The following is a 27,511-nucleotide window of genomic DNA, read 5'->3' as shown; positions in this document are numbered from 1 at the left end:
CTCGACTGCTCTCATCACAATGCTGTACAATGCTGTACAGTTGTTACAAATGGTGGACCTACAGTTACACACCATTATCACCCAAAGTCTCCAGACCACTTTAGGTGTACCTGGGTAATCTTCAAATACTCAGTGATTAACAAACATGTTTTTAAATATAACACATGTCAAAAAACAAATCTCAACAAAATTTTAAAAATATTTTAAACTAAGTAAAAGTATGATGTCAGCACTTGAGAAGTGCTGCAAAATCACTAGATCCAAATTTATAGCAACGAACTGTCATGGTTTTGTTATTAAATGTCTTTTTTTTTCTATTACTTTATTTATTTAATCAGTTTACAACTGGATCACAGCCCCTCCTCTCCTCCCAGCCCTGCTCTCACACCCCCTCTCCATTCCCCCTTCCCTTCTCTGAGAAGAGGAATCCCCCCCCAGGCACAACCCACCCCATACATTAAGTTGCAGCAGGACCAAGCACATCCTCTCCCAGAGGCCAGGGGAGAGGGATCTAAAGGAGACGACAACAGAGTCAGAGACAGCCCCTCCTGCCATTGTTAGGGGACCGAGCTGCATGTCTGCTTCGCATGTGCAGGGGCCTCGCTCTAACGCATGCATGCCCTTTGGTTGGTGGTTCAGTTACAGTGTTAAGATGGCCGGAGACCCCTGAATTGGAAACTTCTCTGTTTTCTTTAGATTTGTTTAAACAGTGTATGTGTAGAATCAAGATTTCTCAAGAGCAGTTCGGAAACATGTACAAGAAAGTGCAACGGACACGGAGTAAGTAGCCGCACATCTCTGGAAAGTTTCCCAACATCATTAATTTATCAGTCTCATTTGGTGTCTAAGGTGTGCCAAGCCCCTTTGACACCTGGGAGCTGAAATAAGCAGTTAAACTCAGCTGCTATAATTAGTGTTGGAAAACATTTTTGGTAAAGTTCAGTTGCCAATGATTTTTTAAAAATCCTGTTACAGTGGAAGATCGCAGGGAGGTAAGTCTCATGTTTGCGAGACGATGGGTTCATTAAAAACGTCAGCTTTGTCTCGCTCTTGAAAAACACATCTTTATATTTACTGAAAATATATCTTTAAAAAATTTTTATATTGATTCTTTGTAAATTTCACATCATGCACCCCAATCCTACTCATCCTCTTGTCCCTCCATATCCACTCTCTGCCCTTGCAACACCTCCAAAGAAAGACAAAAAATAAAACCAAAACCAAACCCATCCCCCAAACCAAAGCCATCTCGCTGTGGAAGCTGCAGTGTGTCGTGGTGTGTTGCGCAATACACATTCCTTTTGCCCAGACAGCTTTACTTGTAAATGTTCCTGGTGGAGTCGTTGGTCTGGTTGGAGGCCTCTGGCTTCTGCTACACTATCAACACAGGATCCTCCCTGGGACTCCTCTCAGACGTCCTGTTGTTGTCCTGTGCGGCTTTGCTTCTGCAGGAAGAAAACCACGTCTTTACGTCCTCCCTCCCGCCATGGCCAGTGTCACACCGTGCAGTATTAAATTCCTCATGACTGACGATAGACTTTAGCAGGTTTGTTGTCAACTCTGGCATTCAGCACTAGAATCTTCAAAGCGCTCAGTGTCTTCCATCTGTGGGCTCTGATGAACGAGCGAATGATGGCGTCCACTCTCGCTGCAGCGTGTCTCTTGTTCACGGCTCCCGAGAACTCTGTGCTTGGCTTATCCAGCCTTCCCTTCCCTCTAAACAACCAGCGGCCCCTGAAGCTTTGCTTTTTTCCACTGCAGTTTGGAACACACTCTTCTCAAAAGAAGACTTATATGTAGCCAACAAATGTCTGGGAAAAAATTCTCAATACTGTCAGTTATGAAGGAAATACAAACTGAAACAATGAAACCTCACCCCAGTCGGAATGGTTGTCCTCAGGAAGGCAAAAAGTAACAAACTGCTTACAGCAGAGCAGAGCAAAGGGGACTTTAGAACCACCCAGGAGATACTCTGGTGGGGCATCTGGGGAGGAGTTTGAAGAACGTTTTAGCTGAGACGGGAAGGCCTCAGTGAGTGTGAGTGTGAGTGGTGCCATCCCGCAGGGTGGGACTTGTGACTGACTACAAGAGATAGAGCAGTGAGACACCAGCATTCATCTCTTCCTGCGGTTTTAATCTTCCTGAGCCTTCTCCCCCCACACCCTTTCCGATTCAGGGTTTCTTGTGCAGCCTTGCCTGGCTTGCTTCATAGCCCAGGCTGGCCTTGAATTCAGCGATCCTCCTGCCTCTGCCTCCCTGAGTGCTGGGATTACAGGCTTGTGCTACCAGGCCCAGCAGCTTCCTTTCTGAGCCTTTCTAGCTAGTTTTCTATAACATGATAACCCTAGAGTTTTACCCATTTATGCAAACTGTGTAATTTCATCCTTCTTTGTGAATGAAGGAGATTCATATAGCTGTATTTCTTTATTCATTCATCCATTGCTACTCACGTAGGCTAATTTTGTAGTTTGGCTATTGTGAGTATACTACAACCAATATGAGCATGCAGTCATCTCTACAGGAAGCTGTCTTTGATTCTTTGGGGGAAGTGTATCCAGACATGACACAGCTGGATAGCATGGCAGTTTCTTAGCAATAGTGTCCTACTCTGCCTCTTCACCAGTATTTCCTGCTGCTTTTTTTCCTTAGATGGATGGATAATGTTTCCCCAAGAAGCAAAGAGTTACTAAATGAAAAGGCCAGTATCAGGTATGGGATACCTTTCCGTGAGCTGCTGGTCAGGGAGTTTCCAGAGCAACCCGAAAACATCACAGGCCGCGGTCAATATCCCTGGTTACCCACTGGCACAAGAACATCAGATGCTATTGTTGAAAGCACCCTCCCCCCCCCCACTTTAATTGCAAAGCACTGAGAAAGTTTCCTTCATGTTGTCTCTAGCTTTCGTAGTGCCAAAAAATTCTGGCAAGCTGCTGCAGGAGAAAATTCGGGAATGGCCCCAATCAGTTGTGTATCCCATGGGCTACAATAGTGACCTGCTTGGTGAGACACGCCCATATGTTAATGCTCCTGTCAGCTTTGAGCAGAGAAGATTTCGTTTTGCAGTGGTTACAGAGACTTTGCAGGGATTCATAATTGCTCAGGGCGCAGAGAAAAAGAGACTGTGGGGGTGCTCAGCCCTAAGTGAGGCATCCATATGCTCACCCTCCCACAAGGCTCAGAAAACACCACAGAAGAGGGGCAGAAAGCATGTAAGAGACTGGGGAGAAGCCCTTTGAACCATTCTTCCGGACACCACTCGGCCATTGCTCTCATGACGTCACTGCAGCCACAGTAGCCTGCTAAAAGCTGGCTAGCTCACCATTTCCTCCTGCACCAGGGAGGGGCTCACGCGGCTCCTCCCTTCGACCCCTGATGAGGGATTAGAGGCAGTTAGGTAACAGGAAGAGAGGGCAAGAAATTTTCTGCAGTGGTGTGACGATTGATGAATTGTCCATGTTCCAGTACATAACCCCACCTCACGCTCATTCAAGCAACCGCAAGCAAACTCAGCAGGTCAGAGAAACAATTTAAAACTTCAGGAGGGGCTCGTCAGAAGCAGAGGTGGGTGATGGGAAGAGAGAGGGTAATAGGGGGTGAAAATGCCCCAGACTCGTTAGACACATGTGTGAGGTTGTCAAAGAATTAGCTGTTTCTCATGCTGCTCCGCTGGGGGCCAGGATGGGCTGACCATTATTGACAAGAGCAGCCTGCAGAGGAGACAAGTGGTTAGAGAAGAGAGGCAGCCAGGTGCCGCTCAGACTGACGAGCAATCAGATTGCTTCTTTATTTATTACAGGTTTCACAGAACAAAGACGGACTAATGATTATCCAAGAAATACAGATTATGTGTTTGATGTTTCATTACATGTTCAGGGTTACAAGTTCAGTCACAATTAGAGAGTACAGCTGGGCACGGTGGCGCATGTCTGTAATCCCAGCACCCTCGGAGGCAGAGGCAGGAGGATCTCTTTGAGTTCGACACCAGCCTGATCAACAAAGTGAGACCAGGACAGCCAAGGCTATACAGGGAAACCCTGTCTCAAAACAACAACAAGCAAAAAACAACCCCCCAAAGAACAATTAGAAAGAACAAACAGAATAGATTTTATTTTTTTATTAGCCCTATAACTCTAAAGACTCTAAAGCATGTCTCCTCCAAAGAAAACATATTTGTCACATGACAATCTGCTTTTAGACTGCCAGTATTTGCAGTTTTGAAGCACTCCAGACAAACAGAAAATATCTGAAATGGTCTTTTTATGAGCAGCCAATTCTAATGCCTAACTCCTTTTAGTATATCTGTTATTAAGTAGGAAAAGTTTAGTCAGTCTTTTATTTATTGAATTTAATTTCTCCAGAGATATGCCCTATATGACCCCTTTTTTTCTAAATTACATTTTTAGAGAGCTCTGCGCACACTTTAAAGGGAGGCCTTGAATATGTCACTTTTTCTCCTGGCCAGTCAGAGCTTGCCAATTATCTCTGTCAATTGTTCCTGCACCAATTATACTGTTGGAATTTGCTTAGGGGCTGATACCCCAAGAATGTTTCTGGAGTAATAGCCTCATGAAGAAATTTCTAGCTATGTGCTTATCTGTGCTTAAAGATCTCCAGGGCATAAGAAAGACTTCCAAATAGAGCCAGATAAAGTTATTTTTCTGAAAGCAAGGTATAACTCAATTTTCTTTGAAAAAGACACAACATGAATCATAATGCAGAAAGTCCTTAAGAATACAACACCCCGAGACCAAAAACCTAACAACAATTGCGGCATTCAGCTCAGCTTTGCTGGAACTGTATCAAAAAGCTGTGCTGGCTTTATGACTTTTGCCGTTCCCAGTGGAAACGGCTGTGCCACTGTTCTTTCTTGTTTTATTCCAGTTTGCTCCAGTCAGATAAAAAAATAATTATTTTTACATTTGTTAAGACTTGATTTATTTGCCAAAGTGTGATTGTTGGAGTAGGTTTCACTGTCTGCTGGTCTTTTTGATGAATTGTTTCTTTTGTTGCTTCTAATTTTGCCTCGTGGTTATCTTTTAGATTATACGTTTATTCATACATACAGGTTTATATAATATATGTATATTATGTGGTTATATATATAATAAAGTATATATAATATATACTAAATGTATATGACATATATCCTAAATATGTATCATATATATCCTATCTAGTATCCTAAATATATATCATACACATATATTTATATACATATATCATACATATATATTCTAAATATATATATCATACATATGATATACATTTAGGATATAATCATATATACTTAGTATATATATATCACATATATTAAGGATATATATCATGTATATTTGGGATATAATGTATATATTTAGGGTATATATCATACATCTATTTAGGATATATATAATGAATATATTTAGGATACATATGTATCCAAAATAAATTTAGGATATATATCATATGTATTCAGGATATATATGTATATATTACATATATTCAGGATATATATCATACACATTCAGGATATATATATGATATATGTACATCATTCAGGATATGCAGCATATATAGTTACTATATATCATATATGCATTATACATATATGCATATATGTCTCTCAAGCTCCACCTTCTCATTACATCATTTCCATACTTCCCTTTCTACAAATCTATGTGTTTATCAGGACAAATGGTATTTCCCCACCTCAGACAATCGTCGTGTGTTTGCTTTCTTACTTTTTGTTAAATTCAGTCATGCTCTAGTCTATGGCATTAGGATTTTGTTTGTTTGAGCTAATCTGTTGATTGAACTTCTCACTGTGCTTTTTATTTTCTTTCATTGCCCAGATTTTCATCTGGCTTCCTGCCCCAAATTACAATTTCTTTTCATTTAGCAAATTTATTCTCATGGAAGTTGCTGATTTTTCTTTTTAAAATCAAGATTCTGGTTATTCTATTGAGATTTAGATCCAGGTCAGATGGCATTAAGAGGATTTATGGGAAGAGCACTTCTTTGATAGTAAATGTTCCACAATCAGCCCGGGGAAGGGTTAGGTCCTTGCTGGTGAAGGCCAAGGGTTGAAGCAGCTGACAGGAAGTCCCTGGATCTGGGGAAGGAAAAAGAAGCATGCTGGGAGCCGGCCTACTGCCTCCAGCACACCACTAGATTAAATAAGAGTTGATGTACGTGTCTGAAAGTGCTCTCTAAATTTAAGATAAATATGTGAAGATGTTACAGTTTTCTTGATAAAAGATATGTCTCAATTCGTATATTTTTAATATTTCTTCCTTGATGTGTGAGTTTTAGTCTAAGAAGGCAAATATTCACTTTGTGGGGTTCTCTCTTTAAATCACATACATATGATCGTACTCGGCTAAGATAAAAAAGTAAATATTATGACCTAGTACATAGTTTCATAATTTAAAAAAAAATTACTTACACCTCTCAAACTGATCCTAGGTGTGCAACTCCCTTGGTGACTGCCATTGTGAAAGTGGCTACAAACCTCCGAACTGCGAAGCCGCGGGCGGGAGAGCGGCCTCGCTGTGGTTTAGGAAGAACGGCAAGTACTGACATCCTCAAGTAGCTATCGAGAAAAAGCTGTGAGATTACTTAGTTTCATTCAAATAAAGCCACACATTTTCACCTCAAAGGAGACTAGTGACAGTGAGAATCAAAAGACAGTTAGACTTTTCTCAAATAACGGGCCCAAACATCGTTAGCCCTGCTCACCGTTCCTGTGAAGAGTGAAGCCTCAGGTCAGCTGTCTCGTGCTGTCTGTCTCTTTATGCCGCTGTCACTTGGGGGGGGGGTTCCCACCTGCTTTTGCACGTGTACGAATTGTGCGGGACCTCATCTCCAGGCGACGTTTACTGTGCTGAGTGCGGTCACCGTGGTGTTTCCGTTAAAGGAGGAACTACACGGAGGATGAGGTTTGATGTAGAATCTGTAATAACAGAAGGGCCGCTCACCGCGGTGGCCTGTGGCCTCCTGTCATTTTTGCACCTATTAGATTTGAAAATACATCTGGAGCTCTTTGTTCTGTAATTGAAAATAGTTTTACTCTCATGCAGTGTATTCTGATTATGGTTTCCCCTCCCCCAAACCCTCCTACATCCTTTCCATTTTTTCCCAGCCACCCAAAATCACACCCTTTTTTTTCTTGAACGCTTAGGACCTGACAGGCTCAGAGAGGCCCTGACAGCAAGTGACGGACTTGGATTTGGTGTTAAGCTTCTGAGTTTTTAATCTGGTGCCCTTTTAAAACAGCATAGTGGTCTCATAGATAGGACTGCAAACCTAAGGTGGGAAGACTGTCAGCTGTCACCTGCGATGCTGGAGGTATCACACCAGCCCTGCGAGGTGTGCTGAGAACCCCGTGACAAGGCAAAGTTGGGGAGTCTCACTGGAAGGAACCCACACTTCAGATCATTGGATTTAAGGCGCTCACCAGGTTAAAGTGGTTTTACTGTAATTGCCAGAGGGTGTCGAATCCGCTGAAAACCTCTGAAACTTTGTTGCCATGTTAAGGAGGAGCTTAGGTATAGTTTCTAATACTGTCCTACTGTGTGGTCAGTTTTCCATGTTACTTGTTTGGCAACAGCAAAAAATCATTTTAATGAATGTGTTGCAACGTGAAAGTCAATTATGCTGTTAATGTTTACCTTTTATTTTTAGATCTGTACAAGGAAGAAGATAATGGTTTAGAAAAGAAGTGGCTTCTAAGTTTGTACATTGTTTTAATTATTCTAACTTCAGCAATCATAATACTCACAGCATGGAGAGGCATGAAGCAGCGGTTTTTCAAGGAAGAGGAATCCCTGAGTAGCGAGTAAATTGAATTCATGTTTCAGAGTTACATTTCAATAGCATTAGGACCTTGCCACACAAGGTGTCAGGCGAAGCGATGGTGCTTTGCATTTTGTTAGGACTTCGGGCACTAGATCAATTTATCAGCTAACTGTGTGGAGCCTTTGTGAAGACCCTAGTTGGCAAGCAGCTTTGCAAAGATGACCGGTTCGGGAGGAGTATGGTTAACTCGCCACAGTCAGCGTTGTGTTCATCACCCATCTTCCCGTACCTGACCCCGACAACTGTGAGGCTTGCTGTGTGGACGCAGAGGATCTGAGTTCATGTCCTCATGCTTGTCCGTGCAGAAATCCACCTCCCCATGATGCCCTGCAAATCTCGGATACTTGTTCGTTATCATCTTCATGGCAAATGCTAAGACGTTCATTCCAAACGTTGTAACCTGCTTTGGCTCATAGCTTGTTTCCCCAAAACGTTTAAGCTGGCCATTTGAGCACTCGACGGTACCCTAAGTTCAAGTATGCCGAGCCCCCTTTTCTCTGTTGTGGGCTGTCTGCACATGGGAGGGTGCCCCAACTTCAATCTGTCTCAGGCTTGCAGTTTGAGTTTTAATCTACAGGGGTCAGAGGGCTACCTCACATTTTCTGAACCATAACGGATGGGGGTACAGGCATCCCTTTGAGATTCCATCTTAGACTGCCTCAAAGTAGGATTGCTGGGGGAGGGGGGATGGCAGCTGTGCTTTGAATTTCCCAGGGCAGCTGTATCGTGTGTCCACGGACATCCTCCTGGGCAGTCCACTCTGTTTTCTCTCTAGCTGCTTCCCACTCTCAACTTCTCCCCTTCTTCCTGGCCTTCCCAACAGAAGTGGGGTCACATTATTGAACAGTGGTGTGTTGTCCTTGGAAGACGGCTTATTCAAGTCCTTCTGTGCATGTTTGATTCTATTTTTGAGACAGGGTCACCCTGGCTGATCTGGAAAACTCCATATAGATCAGGCTAGCCTTGAACTCATGGAGATCTGCCTTAGCCTCTCAACTGCTGGGATAAAGCCTTTGGCCAGAGGTTAATTGAGCTTTTGTCCTGTTGACATGGATTCCTTGTTTATTTTGGATCTGTATTTGTTTTTTTGTTAAAGATTTATTTATTATACATACAGTATTCTGTCTGCATGGACACCTATATGCCAGAAGAGGGCACCATATTTCACTATAGATGGTTGTGAGCCACCAGGTGGTTGCTGGGAATTGAACTCAGGACCTCTGGAAGAGCAGCCAGTGCTCTTAACCTCTGAGCCATCTCTCCAGCCCTTGGATCTGTATCTGGATGCTAATTCCTTGCCACTTCTAGCATTTGAAGTGATTATGTTGGTCCTTTTGTCCCCTGGTTGTGTTCCTTCTGTGTGTAGGGATGATTGCCAAGGCTAATGTGGGACAGATGTCCCCGCATGCTTTCTTTGGGGAGTTTTAGGCTTCAGGTCTTAATAAAGTTTGTTCTTGAGATTTTTTGAGTTAACTTTGTGTAGTGTGAGAGGAGAGTCCAGTTTCAATGTTCTGTGCCTCATTACCCCGTTTTTGAGCATAATTTATGGAAGGAAACGGTTACTTACCCCACTGTACTCGTGGCATGCATGTTTAAGACCAGCTGGCCCGTGTGGGGTTTCCTTCTGCACTCCATTCCATTTTGTGTGTGTGTGTGTGTGTGTGTGTGCACTCATTTTACAACACTCCACGTTCTGTGAACTCAAAACCTCCTTCTGTGCAGCACCATTTTTTTTCAGCCCTTGTTAGACAGCACCTCTGCAGGCACAGATGCTGCGGGCTGGCCTGTCACAATTCTGTCTGCCTGGCTGTCCCACAAGGATGCGACTGTCCCTCCGAGTAGTGAGGTCATCAATTATTCCATGTCCCCATGTGAGCAACAGGAAGGTCTCACGTATTTGTTCTGAGCGAATATGTTTAGTCCGGCTGAGGAGCTCTGTTCGGTATGCATGTGCCCTGTGTGTAGAGAAGACAGCAAAGGACTGGGTTGGCACAGGCCTTGGTAGCTCTCTCTTGGAGTCCCCTTTCTTGTCTGGTTTGCTTGCCTGTGACCACTTGCTTCCCTGGACTCTTACACTTCCAGTTCTATTACACACACACACACACACACACACATACACATGCATACACACACATGCATACATGCACAAACTCATGCAAACACAGACAAATGCACACACACATGCGCACATACATGCATGCACACAAATGCACACAAGCGAATACAAACACACAGGCACATGCACACATACATGCACGCACACACACACACACACACACACACACACACTGACAAAACTGTAAGGATAAGAGAAAAAAGCCCAGGAATTTTATGTTCTCTTCATTGCACTGCTTGAAATTTGTGTTTTTATGTGGCTGGGGGATGTAAAAAGACTGACCTGTCATTTGTGAGGCTGGCGGTGTAGCTTCTTGGTAGATCACTTGCCTACCCTGTGAAAGTCCCATGTTCCATTTCAACTACCATTAAAAAGGTTATTCTAATCTTTACTCAGACCCCATTGGGTATTATTTTATTGGTAACTGGTCTTATAAAAGAGATAATTCTGCTTATACAATAATCTAATTTGTATTCACAAAATTATTAAGATTTTTATTTTTTCACTACTAATTAACATCCTTTTTTTGTATTTCTTTCTAGAACCAAATCAGAAGGCAACACTCACACCTATGCCAGCAAGTGAGTACATTAAAAGATGGTGGAAAGACACAAGTTGAAAAGGAACAATAAATTAATTATAAATCATAACTAATTAATTATCAAACCTTTGGCAGAGTACAGGAAATCATAAGAAAGATTGGGAGTTAGTCTGATACAGAAAAGATAGGAGCTCCACAAGGACCAAATATATCTGGGCACAGGGTCTTTTCTGAGACTGACATTCAACCAAGGACCATGTATGGATATAACCTAGAACCTCTGCTCAGATGTAGCCTGTGGTAGCTCAGTAACCAATTGGTTTCCCAAAGTGAGGGGAACAAGGACTATTTCTAACAGGAACTCAATGACTGGCTCTTTGGCCTCCCTACCCCCCAAGGGAGGAGCAGTCCTGCTAGGCCACAGAGGAGGGCTTTGCAGCCAGTCCTGAAGATACCTGATAAAACAGGATCAGATGAATGGGGAGGAGCTCCCCCCTATCAGTGGACTTGGAAAGGGGCACGGTGGAGATGAGGGAGGGAGGGAGGGGCTGGGAGGGAATGAGGGATCAGGACACGGCTGGGATACAGAGTTAATAAAATGTAACTGATAAGAAAAAATAAAATTAAAAACAAAACAAAACAAAAAGATGGTGTAAAGACACAAGTTGAAAAGAAACAATAAATTAATTATAAATCATAACTAATTAATTATAAATCATAACATAATTCATTATAAATCATAAACTTTAGTCATCTTGACTTCAGCTGGTAAGGCAGCACTTTGAGAAACCGGACTGAAAAATGTAATAGTTTTGCTTTTGGTACGCCCTTCACTTATTTACTAATTAAGTGGAAGTCTATTCCCCCCACCTTCTGCCTGTAAAACCTAAGGAATAAAATGCCAAATCTAACAGAGAGAAGATATATAATACACAAGGAAAAATAGTATTTAATACGTAGAAGTTACCTAGCCTGGGTTAATCATATGCTTCTTGGGTAAACAAACCAAGGCCTTTCTCCCTATGGTGGTTACATTCTTTCTACTTACTCTAAGACCATCCCTGAGTTTTAGAAGAGGTTGTGTGAATGTCTTGTTTAGGGCTGCAACTCAGTTGCCACTCTCTTAGCAGCTTGAGCAGCTTAGTGTTTTCTGCGTTTGCCATTGTTCATGACAAAGCCGGCCTTCTCTGATCGAGGCCAGGGGTAACATTTATCTGTGGCTATAATTAAAAAGATATTTAAAAGGTAGCTTGGCAACATGAAATTTTAGCTAAACAATAGTAAGTTCGATCCCAAAGGCCTAAGATCTCTTCACTGTGATTTTTTATTTTTATTTTGGACTGGATTTGTGGTACCAGGTATAACTTTACCTTGGTAGAGAAGGTCTCAACTCCAAACAGAGAACAGTTGGCAACCTTCAAAGCAGTCCTACCGCTATGGCACCAGTGCCCATGTCTTGTCTAGAGCCTTGATCCTGAAGTTGGTAGGGTTCGCAGAAGCCCGTGTTGCACCTTGTGGCACAGTGAAAGCTTCCATATCGGTCATATTTTCATTTCTTTATATGTTGCAACCAAGATATGCGGTGTCTTTAGCAATCTGATCTTAGGGTTTAGTTCTGGTGGGCAACCAATGGAATGGCAATATCCTGTGTCCTTTTGGAGGCCTCTTGGAAGCTTCTGTCCAGCAACTCATAAGGAGGTGTATTTAAGCAAGAGCTGGGGTTTTTGTTTAATAACCCAAGGCTTTCAAGAGTAGTAGCATCTAACGTGGGATACCCACTTCTATCTTTAAAAATCTATATATTTTAATTGGATTACAAAGTGCTAAGTGTTGCTAGGACTTTTTAGACTTCATTTCGGTTAACTTTGTCACTTTCTTCCCCAGCTCATCTTCCAATCTCCATTCCTGCTTAACCTTTCCAAGCCCCAAGCTACCTGTTTTGGCATCCCCTATGTTGTTTCCATCCCCTCTCTCTTAAGAGAACTCCCATCAAAGGAGGCCTTTTCTAGGTTCCTGGTTTGGTTTTGTTTTTCCTGGTTATGAAAGTTAAACAGAAGTGATAGAGATATGAAGGTAGGATTCATAGATCACAGAGAACACAGGAAGCATTTATCTTTTGGGGTCTGGGTTATTTCACTTGATATCCCCCCCCATTTTTCATCTATTTACCCAAAAATTTTATAATTTTTTTTTCTTTCAGAATATGGAAGTTTGAATAAGATTGGCTGCGTAGGCTCATAGGGCAAGTGGTTGCAGCGTAGGTGTATATAAATTGGACTTGGGCTCCCCACTGTCACTTATTCTATGATTTTTGACAAGTGGTGTGTCTCTGTAACAGTCTCCATCTCCTGCAAAGATAAGCTTCTTAGATGACGGGCGAGAGCTGCACTTCTCTACAGGAATATAGAACAGGTGTTTAGAAAACAAGGTGGGACTCCTGGCAGGAGTCGGTCCTCCTGTTGGGTCCCTGACTTCCCCAGCCACAGTGGCTTACAGCGCCTGGCATCATAATTCCTTCCTGTTGAAGAGACCTTACATTTAATTAGACAGCCGTTGGCTGCATCTCCCTGGCCCCTGCCCAAGAAAACTGCTACTATTGCATTGCTGTGGGTATCCTGCTGGTCCAGTCATTGTTGTCTGTAGGTTTCACACTGGCTAAGAGTACAGAAACCTTTTCTCCCCTGGAAATTTGCATAGTACCTTCCAATACTTATGAGAGTTGCGCCTCACAGAGGAGGCTGCTCTGCCATTTCCAGCTCAATTTCTCCAAGGCTTGTGTCCAAATTATGTCACCAATAGGGAATTACCTTCAGATTCTGGGATGCAGTAAAATACGACGGCAAAACCTCTATTCTTCTGGGGTCTGTTAAACTTCCCTGAATGACTCCTTGAGAGATGTTTTCTGGTGCCTGGCACTGGGGGCTTTGTTAGATAGTCTGTGGATCTTGGGGGACCCTTCTCGCACCACTGGCATACTTTCATTTAAAGTATATATCCATCCATCCATATTGTGCTGGCCAGTTTTTAATGTCAACGACAGACTAGAGTCATCTGAGAGGAGGAAACCTCAACTGAGAAAGTGCCTCCGTAAAATCATACAGTGGGCAAGCCAGTAGGCATTTTCTTCATTAGTGATTAATGTGGGAGGGGCCCAGCCCATTGTGGGTGGTATCACCCCTGTGCTGGTGGTCCTGACACTTTAAGAAAGCAAGAAGTTAAACAGCAACAAACCAAGTAATCCAATTAAAAATTGGGCTACAGATCTAAACAGAAAATTCTCAATAAATGAATATCAAATGGCAGAGAAACACTTAAAGAAATGCTCAATATCCTTAGTCATCAGGGAAATGCAAATCAAAACAATCCTGAGATTTCACCTTACACCCGTCAGAGTGGCTAAGATCAAAAACTCAAGTGACAACACATGCTGGAGAGGTTGTGGAGAAAGGGGAACCCTTCTCCACTGCTGGTGGGAATGTAAACTTGTACAACCACTTTGGAAATCAATCTGATGCTTTCTCAGACAGGAATAGTGCTATCTCAAGATCCAGCTATACCACTCCTAGGCACTTATCCAAAATATGCTCAAGCATACAACAAGAACATTTGCTCAACCATGTTTGCAGCAGCTTTATCTGTAATAGCCAGAATCTAGATACAACCCAGATGTCCCTCAATGGAGGAATGGATCCAGAAATTACACAATGGAATACTACTCAGCAATTAAAAACAAGGAAATCATGAGATTTGCAGGCAAATGGTGGGAAATAAAAAATGATCATCCTGGCTGAGGTATCCCAGAAGCAGAAAGACACACATGGTATATCCTCACTTATAAGTGGATATTAGACATATAATCATACTAAAATGTGTATCCCCTTGATCTCCTTTAGTTGTGGTATTGCTCTAGCTAAAATTTCAAGTACTATATAAAATAGATACAGAGAGAGTGGACAACCTTGTCTTGTCTCTAGTTTTAATGGGATTACTTGAAGTTTCTCTCCATTTAGTTTGATGTTGGTTATTGGCTTTGCTGTATATTGCCTTTGATGTGTTTAGGTATTTGCCTTGTATCTCTGATCTCTCCAAGACTTTTATCATGAAGGGTTGTTGAATGTTGTCAAAGGCTTTTTCAGCATCTAATGAGATGTTCACGTGGTTGTCTTTCTTTCAGTTTGTTTATATAATGGATTATGATTTTTGTATGGTGCACTGTCCCTGCATCACTGGGCTGAAGCATACTTGATCATGGTGGATGATGTTTTTGATGTGTTCATGGATTCAGTTTCTGAGTATTTTATTCAGAATTTTTGCATCTATGTTCATAAGGGGAGACTGGTCTGAAATTCTCTTTCTTGGTGACTGTGGCTTCATAGAATAAGTTTAGCAATGATCTTCTGTGTTTCTAATTGTGGAAGAGTTTGAGGAGTATTGGTATTAGCTCTTCTTTGAAAGTCTGGTAGAATTCTGAACTAAAACCATCTGGTCATGGGCTTTATTTTGGAGGGGGAGCTTTTAGTGACTGCTTTTATTTTCTTAGGGGTTATAGACCTATTGATATTGTTTACCTGATCTTGATTTAACTTTGGTAAGTGGTATCTATCAAGAAAAGCATCTATTTCATTTATATTTTCCAATTCTGTGAAGTGCAGGTTTTTAAAGTAACACCTAATGATTCTTTGGATTTTCTCAGTGTCTGTTGTTATGTCTCCCTTTTCATTTCTGATTTTTTAAATTTGGATATTCTCTCTCTACCTTTTAGTTAGTTTGGCTAGGGGTTTGCTTTTCTTGTTGATTTTGTAAAAAAAAAAAAAAACAACTCTTTGCTTCATTGATTCTTTGTATTGTTCTCTTTATGTTTTGACTTCAGCTCTGAGTTTTATTATTTCCTGTAATTTACTCCTCTTGGGTGTGTTTGCTACTTTTTGTTCTGGAGCTTTCAGGTATGCTGATAAGTATGAGATCTCACTAATTTCTTTATGAAAGCACTTGGTGCTATGAACTTTCCTCTTAGCACTGCTTTCATTGTGCCCCATAAGTTTGGGTGTGTTATGCATTCATAGAATTCCAGGAAGTCTTTGATTTCTTCCTTTCCGTACCTCAATAGTCACTGAGTAAGAATTTTTCAGTTTCCATGGGTTTGTAGGCTTTCTGTTGTTGAAGTCCAGCTTTAATCCATGGTGTTCTGATGAGATACAGGGTATTATTTCAATTTTCTTGTATTTGTTGAGAGGTTGAGTTTATGATCAGTTTTGGAGAAGGTTCCTTGATGTGCTGAGAAGAAATATATTCTTTTGTGTTTGGGTGAAATGTTCTGTAGATATATTTGAGGTCTATTTGAGTCATAATGTATGTTAGTTCAATTATTTCTCTGTTTAGCTTCTTTCTGAATAACCTATTCATTGGTGTCCATGGAACCTCACTATTAATGTATGGGGTTCAATGTGTGAGTTAAACTTTAGTAATGTTTCTTTTATGAATGCGGATGGTCTTGCATTATGGCATAGATAGTCAGAATTGAGACATCATCTTGGTGGATTTTTTTTTCTTTGATTAGTTTGAAGTGTCCTTCCCCATTTCTTTTGTTATAATTTTGGTTATAAGTTTATTTTATTAGATATTAGAATGGCTACTCCGTCTTGCTTCTTGGGTCCATTTTCTTGGAAAGTCTTTTTCTAGCCCTTTACTCTGAGATATCTTTGTTGCTAAGGTGTGTTTCTTGTATGCAGCAGAATGATGGATAAATCCATGTGATAGTTTTCATATCCATTTTGATAGTCTATATATTTTGTTGGGGAATTGAGTCTATTGATCTGTGAGATAGTAAAGACAAATGATTGTTAATTCCTGTTATTTTGATGTTGGTTGTAGTAATATGTGTGTGTGATTCCCTTCTTTTGGTTTTGCTGGTGTGAATTTATTTATTTTCTGTGTTTTCTTGTGTGTAGTTAATTCCCTTGTGTTGGAGTTTTCCTTCTAGTATCTTTTGAAAGCTGCATTTGTGGATAGGTGTTTAGATTGCTTTTGTCATGGAATTTATTTTTTCCACCTATGGTGATTGAAAATTTTCTGGGTATAGTAGTCTAGGCTGGAATCTATGGTGTCTTAGAGTCTGTAAGACATCTGCTCAGGCTCCTCTGGCTTTTAAAATCTCAGTTGAGAAGTTGGGTGTAATTCTAGTAGGTCTGCCTTTATATGTCGCTTGGCCTTTTCCCCTTGCAGCTTTTAATGTTCTTTCTTTGTTCTGTACATTTAGTGTTTTGTTCATTATGTGGCAATAGGATTTTCTTTTTTGGTCCAACCTATTTCGTGTTCTGTAGGCTTCTTGTACGTTTATAGACATCTGTATCTTTAGGTTGGGGAAATTTTCTTCTATGATTTTGTTGAAAATATTTCCTGGGCTTTTGAGCTGGGAACATTCTTCTATTCCTATTATTCTTTGGTTTGGTCTTTTCATAGTGTCCCATATTTCCTGGATGTCTTGTGTCAGAATGTTTTTAGATACAACATTTTCTTTGACAGATGTATCACATATTTTCTACACCTGAGGTTCTCTCTTCTATCTCTTGTGTTCTGTTGGTGATGTTTATGTCTGTAGTTTCATTTTTCTTACCCAGGTTTTCCATCTTTAGAATTACCCCAGTTTGTGTTTTCTTTATTATATTTCTATTTCCATTTTCAGGTCTTGAACAGTTTTGTTCATTTCCTTCATGTGCTTGATTATATTTTCCTGTGTTTCTTTAAGAGATTGTTTATCTCCTCTTTAAAGGCCTCTCTCATCTTCATAAGGTTGTATTTAAGGTCACTTTCTTGTCCTGCAGCTGTGTTAGGATGTCCAGGGCTTATTGTAGTAGGGCAGCTGGGGTTTTACGGTGCTGTATTGCCCAGGCTCTTGTTTTCACACTGGCCTTTAGCCATCTGGTTGTCTCTGGTGCCAGCAGGCGTCTGGGACTGCAGGCAGAGCTGTTGGCTGAACAATGGAGAACAGGGAACCTGGAACCACGTGCAGCTTTTAGGTCTGCCCCAGGTGGACCTAGCAAGGGCTTTGGAGGCAGGGGTCCTACCTGGTCACCCCTGCTCCCAGCAGGCCTCTCGGGATACAGGCAGAGTTCTGGGAAATGGGATATTTCTTGGTCAGAAGAGTAGGAAATGTGTAATAGTGGAAGCAGAAGGTGGGACAGACATGGTAGGATTCCACCACTGTGTCGCAAGAGCCTTGTTGTGTTTGTCTTGTGTTCTCTGGTCTTCTCAGGTTACGCTCCTCCTTCTCTGGTCTTCTCAGGTTACGCTCCTCCCTTTCATTTGGCAGATTAGAAATACGGAGTCTGGTGGCTATGAAATGGAGAAGAAGCTCAAGATTCTGACTTTTAGTATAATGATAGAAAAATAGAAATCTGCCAGACACTTTTCTCTTTACTTACAACTTTGAAGGGAAAAAGAAGAGATTGCAGTAAGAACCAAACATAGTTTGCACAGATTGTACCCTGTAGAGCTAAAAGGATGATTTCTTATTCATTTAGATCAAAATCCCAGGCGAGTAGTTCCACACCTGCCAGCAGGTGAGTGTGTTAAGAAAAGCTTCTTAAAATGAATACACTTAAAGTGACATTAATAACACATGGCTGGCTAATAAATCAATTAATAACACGAATAGCTAACATACTAGACTAATAAATAACTTATATTTACTAATGTTGCTATTACTAATGAATATGTAAGTCTAAAGTTCTTGTTGCTTATGAACATGTAAATAATTTAGTATAAGTTATCCAGCTTCTAAATAGACGGTGTGTTCTGGGACTTTCTCTGATCATTAGAGTAGAGCTGAGGAACTGAGTCTAATTAGTTCTAAAGATACAGAAATTGCTTTCTAAAACAAAAGTTATGATGGGCACCAGAGGCTCACGATGTTTTAATGGTCAAGAAATTTATTTAGGGTAGAGGTGTGATTACACCTGCCTGTATGTAACCCAGTGGTTCTCAACCCTCCTAACACTGCAGCCCTTTAATACAGTTCCTCATGTCCTGGTGACCCCCAACCAGAAAATTATTTTTTGTCGCTACCTCGTAACTGTAATTTTGCTACTTTTACCTTGTAATGTGAATACCTGATGTGCAGGAGATCTGATATTTGACCCCTCTGAAAGAGTCGTTTGACCCGCAAAGGGTTGAGGCCCACAGGTTGAGAACCACTGCTAACTTCTGCCTTCGGGAAGAGGAGGTGGGGAGTCAGCAGTTAGAGGTCAGCTTGGCTTCAGTGACTCACTCTCTGTCTCTGTCTCTTTGTCCATCTCTGTGTCCGTCTCTCCGTGTCTGTCTGTCTTTCTCTATCTCTTCAAAAAAGTTATCTGAGTAGTCCCAACCTCCTCTCAAGCGTAAGGTTACCCAATATCAAGCGGCCAGCCCTCAAATTATGTGCATGCTACAACCCTGAATGGACTTAGCAGGTTGTGTTTATATACTTGTGCACATATACGTAACAATAATAATTGAGGAGGAGGAGGCCAGGGGCTTGAGAGGGAGCGAGGAAGCTTGGAATGGGGAGTTGGAGAAAGAAAAAAGAATGGAGGGAAGCTGTGCAATTACATGGTAATAATAAAAAGGAACAAGACAGCTGTTCATGATGTTGCAAGTCTGTAATCACAGCAGGTGGGAGGCAGAGGCAGGGAGACCAGAGGCTCATAGCCATCCTCAGCTGCTTAATGAGTTCAAGGTCATCCTGGACTACACCAGAACCAGTTTCAACAGAATAAACAACTAGTTTTAAAGCGTAGTTTATAACACAAAACCACAAAGCTATGGAAAAATAAAGGTATTTAAATTTAAAAAGTAGATATATTAACATACTATACATATTTCATTGGATGTGGAAAAATGTGAAGTTTGTAAATGTTTTTCAATTATAAATGTTTCTGACTCAAAATTTAAATAGAAGTAGAAAATAATAAAAGGCAGTTACCTGTGGCCAAAACAATGTAACAAACATATAAAATTCAAAGTATCCTTTCAGAAACTCCTTCTGTTGGCTCACAAGCTTGTTCTCAGCAGCACACTTTGCATTTTGAGTGGGACTGTGTTTTTGAGCTTCTGCCCTGAACTGTGCTTTGATCCCTTCTGCAGTAACTAGCTATCCCTTCAGCAGCAATGGGAGGAGGAGGAGGAAGAGGAAGAGGAGGAAGAGGACAGCACTCAGGGTATCACTGAGAGATGAAAAGTCCACGTTCTTCCCTTGGTCACAGCTAAAGGAGCTAATAAACCCAATGTGGACCAATTTGCAGGCTTGCTTGACTTTTTTCCTGTGGCTTTCCTCTACTTTGGCATTCAGCCCACTGTAGTCATATCATGCCAGCGCCCTGGGGGCCAGTCAGTGGTGTCAAACTGACTCCCTGAGCTCTTCCTGTTACCCCGAGCATCCCTCTCCATCCACCTGACCCTGCCATGCCATGCCTTGCAGCGCGCCTCTGGGTCAACTGCCTGAATCAGAACCATCCTGCGGGTGTTCCCTGTACCTCTGGTCAGTAGATAGGAAGAAGCAAGGTGAGTGCTAGGATTCGCTTTTCTGTTTCCTGACTATAGGTACACTACCATACCTTCTCTGCTGTGATGGACTGTGGCTCTCAAACTGCGAGCCAAAGCAGCCCCCCTCCCCCTTTCTTAAATCACTTTTGTCACATAGTTTGTGACAATAACGAGAAGAGTAACTAATATACAGGCACCCCAATTCTCATCAGTGCCCAGAGTTGCAGCTTCAGGTTATCCACACAGGGAGGCGAGTTTTAGAAACTTTCTTGCCAGACCATCCAGTTGCCAGGAACCTAAAGACAGTGACGAGAATGGTGGGTACTCAGAAGCCTCCTTGGCGGTGGCCGGGACCGGCATGTGAGCGATTCACTGATGGGACTCCACTGTGGTAAAGCCTATGGGAACCCCTTTTCCACTTGGAAAGGACCTGCGGTGAGTTTCGGGAGCCTCTAGGCTTATTACCTAGATGGCGCGTGCTACAAGCTCTCCTTGCTTTCCCTATGCTGTTTATACTCAGCAATATTTAGTTTCGTTGGTCAAGGGCAAGGCTGGGCCACGCAGGCTGAAAGCCCTGTGGATGAATACTCTGAACAAAGCCCTCCTCTCCTCTCTCTGCCTCTAGAGGTCCTTCAGGTGGGACCATTAATCCTGGGGGTTTTGTGATATGTCATCGTGTTCCTAGAGAAACAGCCACAGCCACATCAGTAAGCCTCTGGAGAGCAACAGTCTCCCTGCTTGCATGACTGTTCCGAGGAAGCTCTATCTTGCCAAGAGAGACTGAAAAATGGTTCTTTGAAAAATGGTTATCAGAAACTGATGGGTGCATATCAGGAAAGGTTGCTTGGTACAATGAGCTCATCTCTGTCTGCAATTAAGAGACTGTTGTGACAAAGAGGTGCTGTTTGATGAATGGACGTATACCCACAAAAGAGTTAATCTTTCACTTTGCACAACCGTGTAACCATGTTTGCTACCAGCTAGGTATGGGCTCATATCCACAGGACATGTCTAGCTGGACATTTATCTTTGGCTTGCTGACATTGTGTTTTGTGGTGCAAAATATGGTTGGGGGCAGGGCGATGGACCTGTCGTGTGAGGAAAACTATTGGGGACCTTTTGGGATGAGGGGGCTTGCATGTGGTGCGGATGTCATGGTGTCTTTAAATAACCAGTGATGTCCCTGATCAGGCAAGCATGCTTGTGATTGTATAAATGAAGCCGTCTAGAGCTGTTTGGGGCCGCTTGCCTGGCCATCAACAGGTGGTCAATCCTGTGCCCGTTCCCTTCCCAGCTCGGCACCTGAACCTTGCATCTTGAGCAGGTCCTCGGCACCTCCTCAGCTGTAAGTAGCTAAAGCTTCAGGCTGCCCTGACTGGAAAAGATGGAGAGGTGGGAAGATCCACCATCAATGGACACAGCATCACTCCATGGGCTGCTGTCCGGACTGGAAAGGGCCTTGGCCTCTGGTCTCACGATTAGTTCACTTACCCACTGGAGGGTCACTCTGCAGTGAGCTTGGGAATGGGGTAGTGTGTAGAGCAAGTTTGCAAAGGAAGACTGGAGGGTAACTCCAGTTGATTCACACTTAATTTACACTTGGCGGGTAAGGAGCCAAATTGGTTCTTGACAAGAAGACTGATAATTCCAGTGGTCAAGAGGGGTGTTTTGTTTACAGGACCTTTTCATTTTTTAATAAAGTTTTCAAAAGAGCCAGTGCTCATCATCATGCTTCCGTTCTCACGAGCGTCTTTCATTTTACAGTTTTATCTGTGTGGAACATTTTCGCCTCCTGGAAGCCCTCCATCCTCAGAACTTCCTTTCCCCCTCCCTGCTCCTTTCCAGCCCCGACAGGATTCCTCTTCCTCTGCTAGCTAGTTTGTAATGTGCTATGGGGGGTGGAGTACAGGAGAAAGGAGGAGCCTTTCTTAAAGGGCCCAATCGCCATTGTTTTCTAGTTTGGCCAAAGTCGTCCTCATCCTCCTCTCCTCACCCCTCTCAGAGAGCAAACGTGTGCTCAAGGGCTCTAAAAGATGCTCATTCGCCATCCAAGTTCGGAGGTCACCGTGTCCACCACCACCTCCTGGGGAACACTGGACACAAGTTCACAGAGAGAACGCTTCCTCGATATGTCTTATTCAGAAAGGTAAACTGGACCAGGCTTAGCTGTATAGAGAGCTCTGGAAGACAGGGACAATGCTTAGAAATCCCATTTGAAGGATCTATAAGAGTAAATGCTATTTCCCCTCCTAACAGTAAACGTGTGCCATCACTTCCCATGTACCAACGGCGCTGACCGGGAGGAGACATGAGGGTCTAAGTCTGGATGAAGCCAAGGGTCCTATTCTCATTGGGACTAAGCCAAAGGTCACTCTGCCACAGTCTAGGAGGGAAATATAATCCCGTTGGGTTCTGTTTTGTAAAACTGCCCCAGGCATGAATATTCTGGACAATTGTACCTAATTCTGTGTTTGGTGACTGGAAACGAAATTATTTTAGTCAGGTAATATAGGCAGTTAGGCTACAGTGTGCCATGTTGCAGTTAGGAGGGTGGGCACCGTATGTGACAAATACATGGTTAGGCTTTGCTGCCACATTCAGGAGTTTAGGCCATGGGCCCATGGACAGCTTAGACTCCATTTGGTTTAAGACGCGTTTTAGATCTTGGTAGGCTGAGTAGTGATGGAGACACATTCCTGGAAAATCCATTCCTTACTCCTTACCGGTTCCTCTAACCAGTTCCTGGATTTGCTTTCCTCTTTCATTACAACATTACATCCTTTTTCCTCCTCCTGAAATAATAGGCCAACTCTGTTTTATCCCAGGGAGGGAGGCCTCTTTAAGGGTCTCTCTTCCAAATATGGCACATGTCAGTTGTCCCACAATCCCTAGGCCTGTACCAACTCACAAGTCCCATCTACCACAAGAAGTGGCTCTAACTGAGGGGGACCTTTGGTCTACTGTTCTCTGGGCCAGGTCTAAGGTAGCCCCTGGCTCTGCTGGGAAACTGGCCTGAGCAGAATTGAAAACAATGGACCCACGACCCGGAACTATCCCATCGGAGGACGGAGTGGGTACTCCTCTCAGGTAAGCAAAGGTGTGCCGCAGAGGCTCAGAGAGCAGTTCAGCCCTCAGGATTCATTTAAGGAGCCATTCAGGCCTACTAGTTCTTGCTCAACGCAGCTAAGTGACTTGGCTGGACAGCGTATTTCTGAGATTCCATGGGCGCCGCTTCACCTGGTACGTCTAGAGGACGCTCTCTCGTAGCATGACTCCTAGTCCTCTGGCTGTTACCAATTTTCTGCCCCCTTTCCCATGGTTTTCTCTATAGCAGTAGTGTTGACCTATCAGTCGGCACTGAGCACCCCATAGCCAATTGCTCTGCAGTTTGACTGCTTGTGGATCTCTGTCATAGGCTCCATCTCTTGAAAAAAAAAGCTTCTTTGAAGAGGGGCTGAGAGCTGTGGGCTGTGGGTATCAATATATCAAGATGAGTATCTAGGTGCAGTTAGAAAATTGCAGTAGGTTGTCCTATTCTAGGGTCTGTGGTCTCTTTGGCCATGGGTACTTGGCTAGGTTTATACCGAATGTCCCAAGCTTGAACCCCCTCCTTTTGAGTGGGCCTTAAGCCATCCTTTTAGACAGATGTGGGTTACCCCGAGATAAGACCGCCACAGCTTGCGCTTGGGGGCTGTCTGGATGTGCTGGGCCCCTGTTGTTTTTCTCCCTGAGCAGCCTGCATAGCACCTTCAGATACTGTGAGAGCCCCGCCACACAGAAGGAGCTTCCAGGTCCGTTCTATTTTGATTCCACTCGGTCTTGGGTTTAAAGTGTGGCGTTTTCAGCAATATGATCCTGCCTTCCAGTTCTGTGAGGCAATCGAGGGCTTGGCCTCCCCCCCGCCTCCTGCCCCCGATCAAAAAGCCGCAAAGGAGGTTCCCTGTGCCTGACACTGGGATCTTGGTAAATTGTCCGTATCTCTTGGGGAGTGCATTATCACCCAGCGTGGCATAACTCAATAAAAATATATATGTAAATATACATATATGTCATCTATGTAATTTTGAGTAAGCTTTCAAAATGTTTTCTGTAGCCTTAAATAATATTCTTAGGCTGGGTGCGATGGCACATTCCTGTAATCCCAGCACTTGGGGAGGCAGAGGCAGAGGCAGAGGCAGAGGCAGAGGCAGAGGCAGAGGCAGAGGCAGAGGCAGAGGCAGAGGCAGAGGCAGAGGCAGAGGCAGAGGCAGAGGCAGAGGCAGAGGCAGAGGCAGAGGCAGAGAAGAGGCAGAGAAGAGGCAGAGGAGGCAGAGGAGGCAGAGGCAGAGGCAGAGGCAGGTGGATTGATCACTGTAAATTTGAGCCAGCCTGGTCTACAGAGCTAGTCCAGGACAGCCAAGACTACACAGAACAAACAAACAAACAACAAAATCTTAGTGTTATTTATTTTTCCTCCCTATTCCCTCTCCGGGGCTCCTCCCCTCTCTCTCCGTGGTTGCTTTCTGTTTTCCTGACTTTTATAGTTCCTTCAACTTAGGTGCCCAGACCTTTAAACGATTAGGAGAAACCCAGGGAGGCAGGGTTAGAGTGTGACAATACCATCGCACAGAGAATGTTCTCAAAGTCTGTGTGTGACCAAGGAGTATTTTAGAGGCTGTCCTGCATGCAGCTGTGAAAATGAAAAGCCACGTGTGCAGCATTTCCCTGTGCTCAGTTGTCGCGACAGTATGCTAAAATGTCGTGGAGGACACATGGCTGCCATCAGTGACCTGAACGTTTTCATACATCTTTTCTTCAGTGAAGTGTAAATTATTTTCAGAGACATGAGAAACAAGACAAAAAAAAAAAAACAAAAAACAAAAAACAACCCAACAACAACAACCACAACAACCCCTTACCAGCTCTCCCGAGCCAGAAGAGTAAACCAAACCACTTGAGGCAGCAGCCTTCTTCCAGTGAGCGGCACGGTTGGAGCTGGCCGCTATCTTGGAGCTATGCACCCCTTTCTCCTGGTTTCCTTGGCTACAGCCCTGTAGGGTCAGGCACGCGAGCTGCCATTACTGGCCTCAACGTCCAACCAGGCCGGATGCTCCTCCGCTGGGCTCCAGGACCACCGAGGGAGCCATGTTCCTTCTTCTAGTGCTGCTCACGGGTGTTAGTGGGCTGCAGGCCGGCCAGAGTGAGTCCAGAGGTCCAAACCGCTTCTGGCTTCCGAGCCGCGGGGCAGGCTTCACCCACACTCACTCGCTTCGCTTTCCCCTTCCTCCCTCCTGGCTGCCAAACACTCCGTGGCGTGGGACGGTTTTCTTAACTGTAACATAGATAACAATGAATCCTAATCACTTTCCCTGTTACAATGTAAATGATAGTCTTGACTCAACAGAGCTGGAAAAAAAAAAAAAAAATCTGGTTTGGCAACTGCTGCCCTCTACAGGCTTTGCTTGACTTTTTTTTTTTAATTTTTTTCATACGTTTCCCCCACCTCCATTTTTTTTGACTGATAACTTTGTTTCTTTTTCCCTCCATTTATTTATTTATTAATTCACTTTACATCCTGATGGCAGCCCCCCCTCTCCTCCCAGTCCCCACTGACATACCCCTTCCCCCATTCTTCTGTCTCCTTCACAGAGAAGGGGAGAGGTCCCACGTGGGTAGCAACCTGCTTTGGCACATCCCCTCCCACTGAGACCAGATGAGGCAGCTCAGTTAGGGGAAAGGGGTCCCAAAAGTAGGCATCACAGAGGCACCTCCTCCAGTTGTTGGCGGGGATCCACATGAAGACCTAACTGCGCATCTACTAAATAACGTGCAGGAGGCCTAGGAGGGGTAGAGGGAGAGAGGAAACTGGGTAGGAGAGGGAATAGAGAGGGGAGCAGGGGTGGGGACCAGGAGTAGGGAGACCATATTTTTTCCTGTTCCCTAGGTCCTCTCTAGCTCCCTACCCAACCCATCTCTTGTCTCACTCAAAAACCTCCAAACAAAATCAAAACCAAAAAACCTAATAAGATAAAAAGTACCAAATTAAAACCAAAAAGCATACAAAACCAACCAACCCAACCAACCCAACCAACCAACCAAACAAACAAACATGGAGTCCATTTTACGCTGGTCAGCTTCTCCTTGGGCATGGGGGCTGTCCTGGAGAATGACATACCCCAGGGCCATTCCTTCGGAGAAAATGGATTTTTCTTTCCTGAATAACCACACCTCTTTCCTTCAGCATGGCAATCTCGGAATGAATCTATGTTTCTAAGCCTTCTACAACACTGTAGTTCGATAATTAAGCAGTTTAACTGCGGAGCTGAGAGGTGGGAGGACAGCAGAGAGAGGAGGGGAAGGTGAGAGGGAGAAGAGAATGAATTAGCAACAATTTAATAGAGAGTGGAAAAGGTAAAAGAAAAGATGTATCAATCACTCAAAGCAAATACTAACATAAAAAGATGCACAATTAGACTTAAAAATGGATATCAAAGCAGCTTCACGTATTTTTATTTTTAGACCCTCAGAAAACCATCTTGCATACAACGGTTCCTGAAAAGATCTCATCAATGGATGTGGAAACAGATCCTGAAAACCACGTAATAGCAACACCATCTCTAGTAGCTAGCGCATGTGAGGTTGCGCTTAGCTAGAGGTAGTGGGTGGAGCCCAGAAAAGCGCCACTGCAGCAGAGCATTGTGGGATAGAAACTTCAGGGATGGACCCTCACAGGTGCCGAAAAGGTGTCAAGTAACAGGCAATTCCTCCCCAGGATAGGAGTAGGGTGAGACCGTGATAAGGGGAAGCTGATACAGAAGGTGAGGTGAGGAGCAGGTTGTCTGTTGGGCACGGGGGTGGGTGGGGGGAGTACCGGACTAAGTCAGGAGATACCAGTTAACGAACACCAATTAAGTTTCTGCCTGGCACCGGTGCGAAGCCTAGTTCTCAGTTCAGAATCTTGAAGACAAAGTCCACATGGGAAGAAAAGCCAAAAGACCCTATTAATTTTTGCCATTCCCTTAAAACATAAAGCAGAGCAAACACATGAGAAAGCATGTGACTGACATTCAAAAAACATTCTTGTTACAGATTGCTTATCTTATTACAATAGCTAAAAAACCGTATTTCGTCCACCTTACAAAACAGTAAGTAATTATTTTGCCATTCCACATTTCAATTTTTTTTACTTTTATGAAAATTAATGTTTAAATACTAGAGTTCAAATGTATTAATGTCTATTGAATGTTGGCCATTAGACAAGGTCTTGTACATAAGAAGAGAATAAAACAAGGTCTACAGAGCATTTATAGCACAGGAAGAGATATTCCGATACTCTACCTCTAAGAAGTGGATGGTGATAAATGCCTAAGAAATGCTGCTCTTAGCAAGTCAGCGAAGGCTTTTGGCTTTTTTGGACTAGAAGTAAGTTGTAACTTGATAAAGGATGGAGAGAGAAGATTTTGGTAGAGTAAGTGGGGAATAAATTCTAGAAGACGTGTAAGGACAATGTGTAAGGTCAG

The 27,511-nt window shown here is 43.2% G+C and overlaps 2 protein-coding genes across 2 annotated transcripts in view; both read left to right on the top strand.

Annotated features, from left to right (window-relative positions):
* Nucleotides 1-20,601, top strand: part of Adam32 (ADAM metallopeptidase domain 32) — an 82,989-nt gene extending 62,388 nt beyond the window's left edge. Inside the window, 6 exon segments of the mRNA XM_060381355.1 lie at nt 697-780; nt 6,445-6,547; nt 7,663-7,816; nt 10,495-10,533; nt 18,014-18,052; nt 19,614-20,601. Coding sequence (XP_060237338.1) covers nt 697-780; nt 6,445-6,547; nt 7,663-7,816; nt 10,495-10,533; nt 18,014-18,052; nt 19,614-19,620 — 426 coding nt within the window. The 3' untranslated portion in view covers nt 19,621-20,601.
* A 4,535-nt stretch (nt 20,602-25,136) lies between these two features.
* Nucleotides 25,137-27,511, top strand: part of LOC110560031 (disintegrin and metalloproteinase domain-containing protein 5-like) — a 49,639-nt gene continuing 47,264 nt past the window's right edge. Inside the window, exons 1-3 of the mRNA XM_021655713.1 lie at nt 25,137-25,191; nt 26,511-26,590; nt 27,081-27,136. Of these exons, the coding sequence (XP_021511388.1) occupies nt 25,137-25,191; nt 26,511-26,590; nt 27,081-27,136 (191 nt within the window). The remainder of the gene's footprint in view (nt 25,192-26,510; nt 26,591-27,080; nt 27,137-27,511) is intronic.

The sequence above is a fragment of the Meriones unguiculatus genome, chromosome 4 (genome assembly GCF_030254825.1).
Source record: "Meriones unguiculatus strain TT.TT164.6M chromosome 4, Bangor_MerUng_6.1, whole genome shotgun sequence".
Classification (NCBI taxonomy): Eukaryota; Metazoa; Chordata; class Mammalia; order Rodentia; family Muridae; genus Meriones; species Meriones unguiculatus.
The sequence above is the reverse complement of the archived record's forward strand: the minus strand, read 5'-3'. Positions and strand labels throughout refer to the sequence as shown.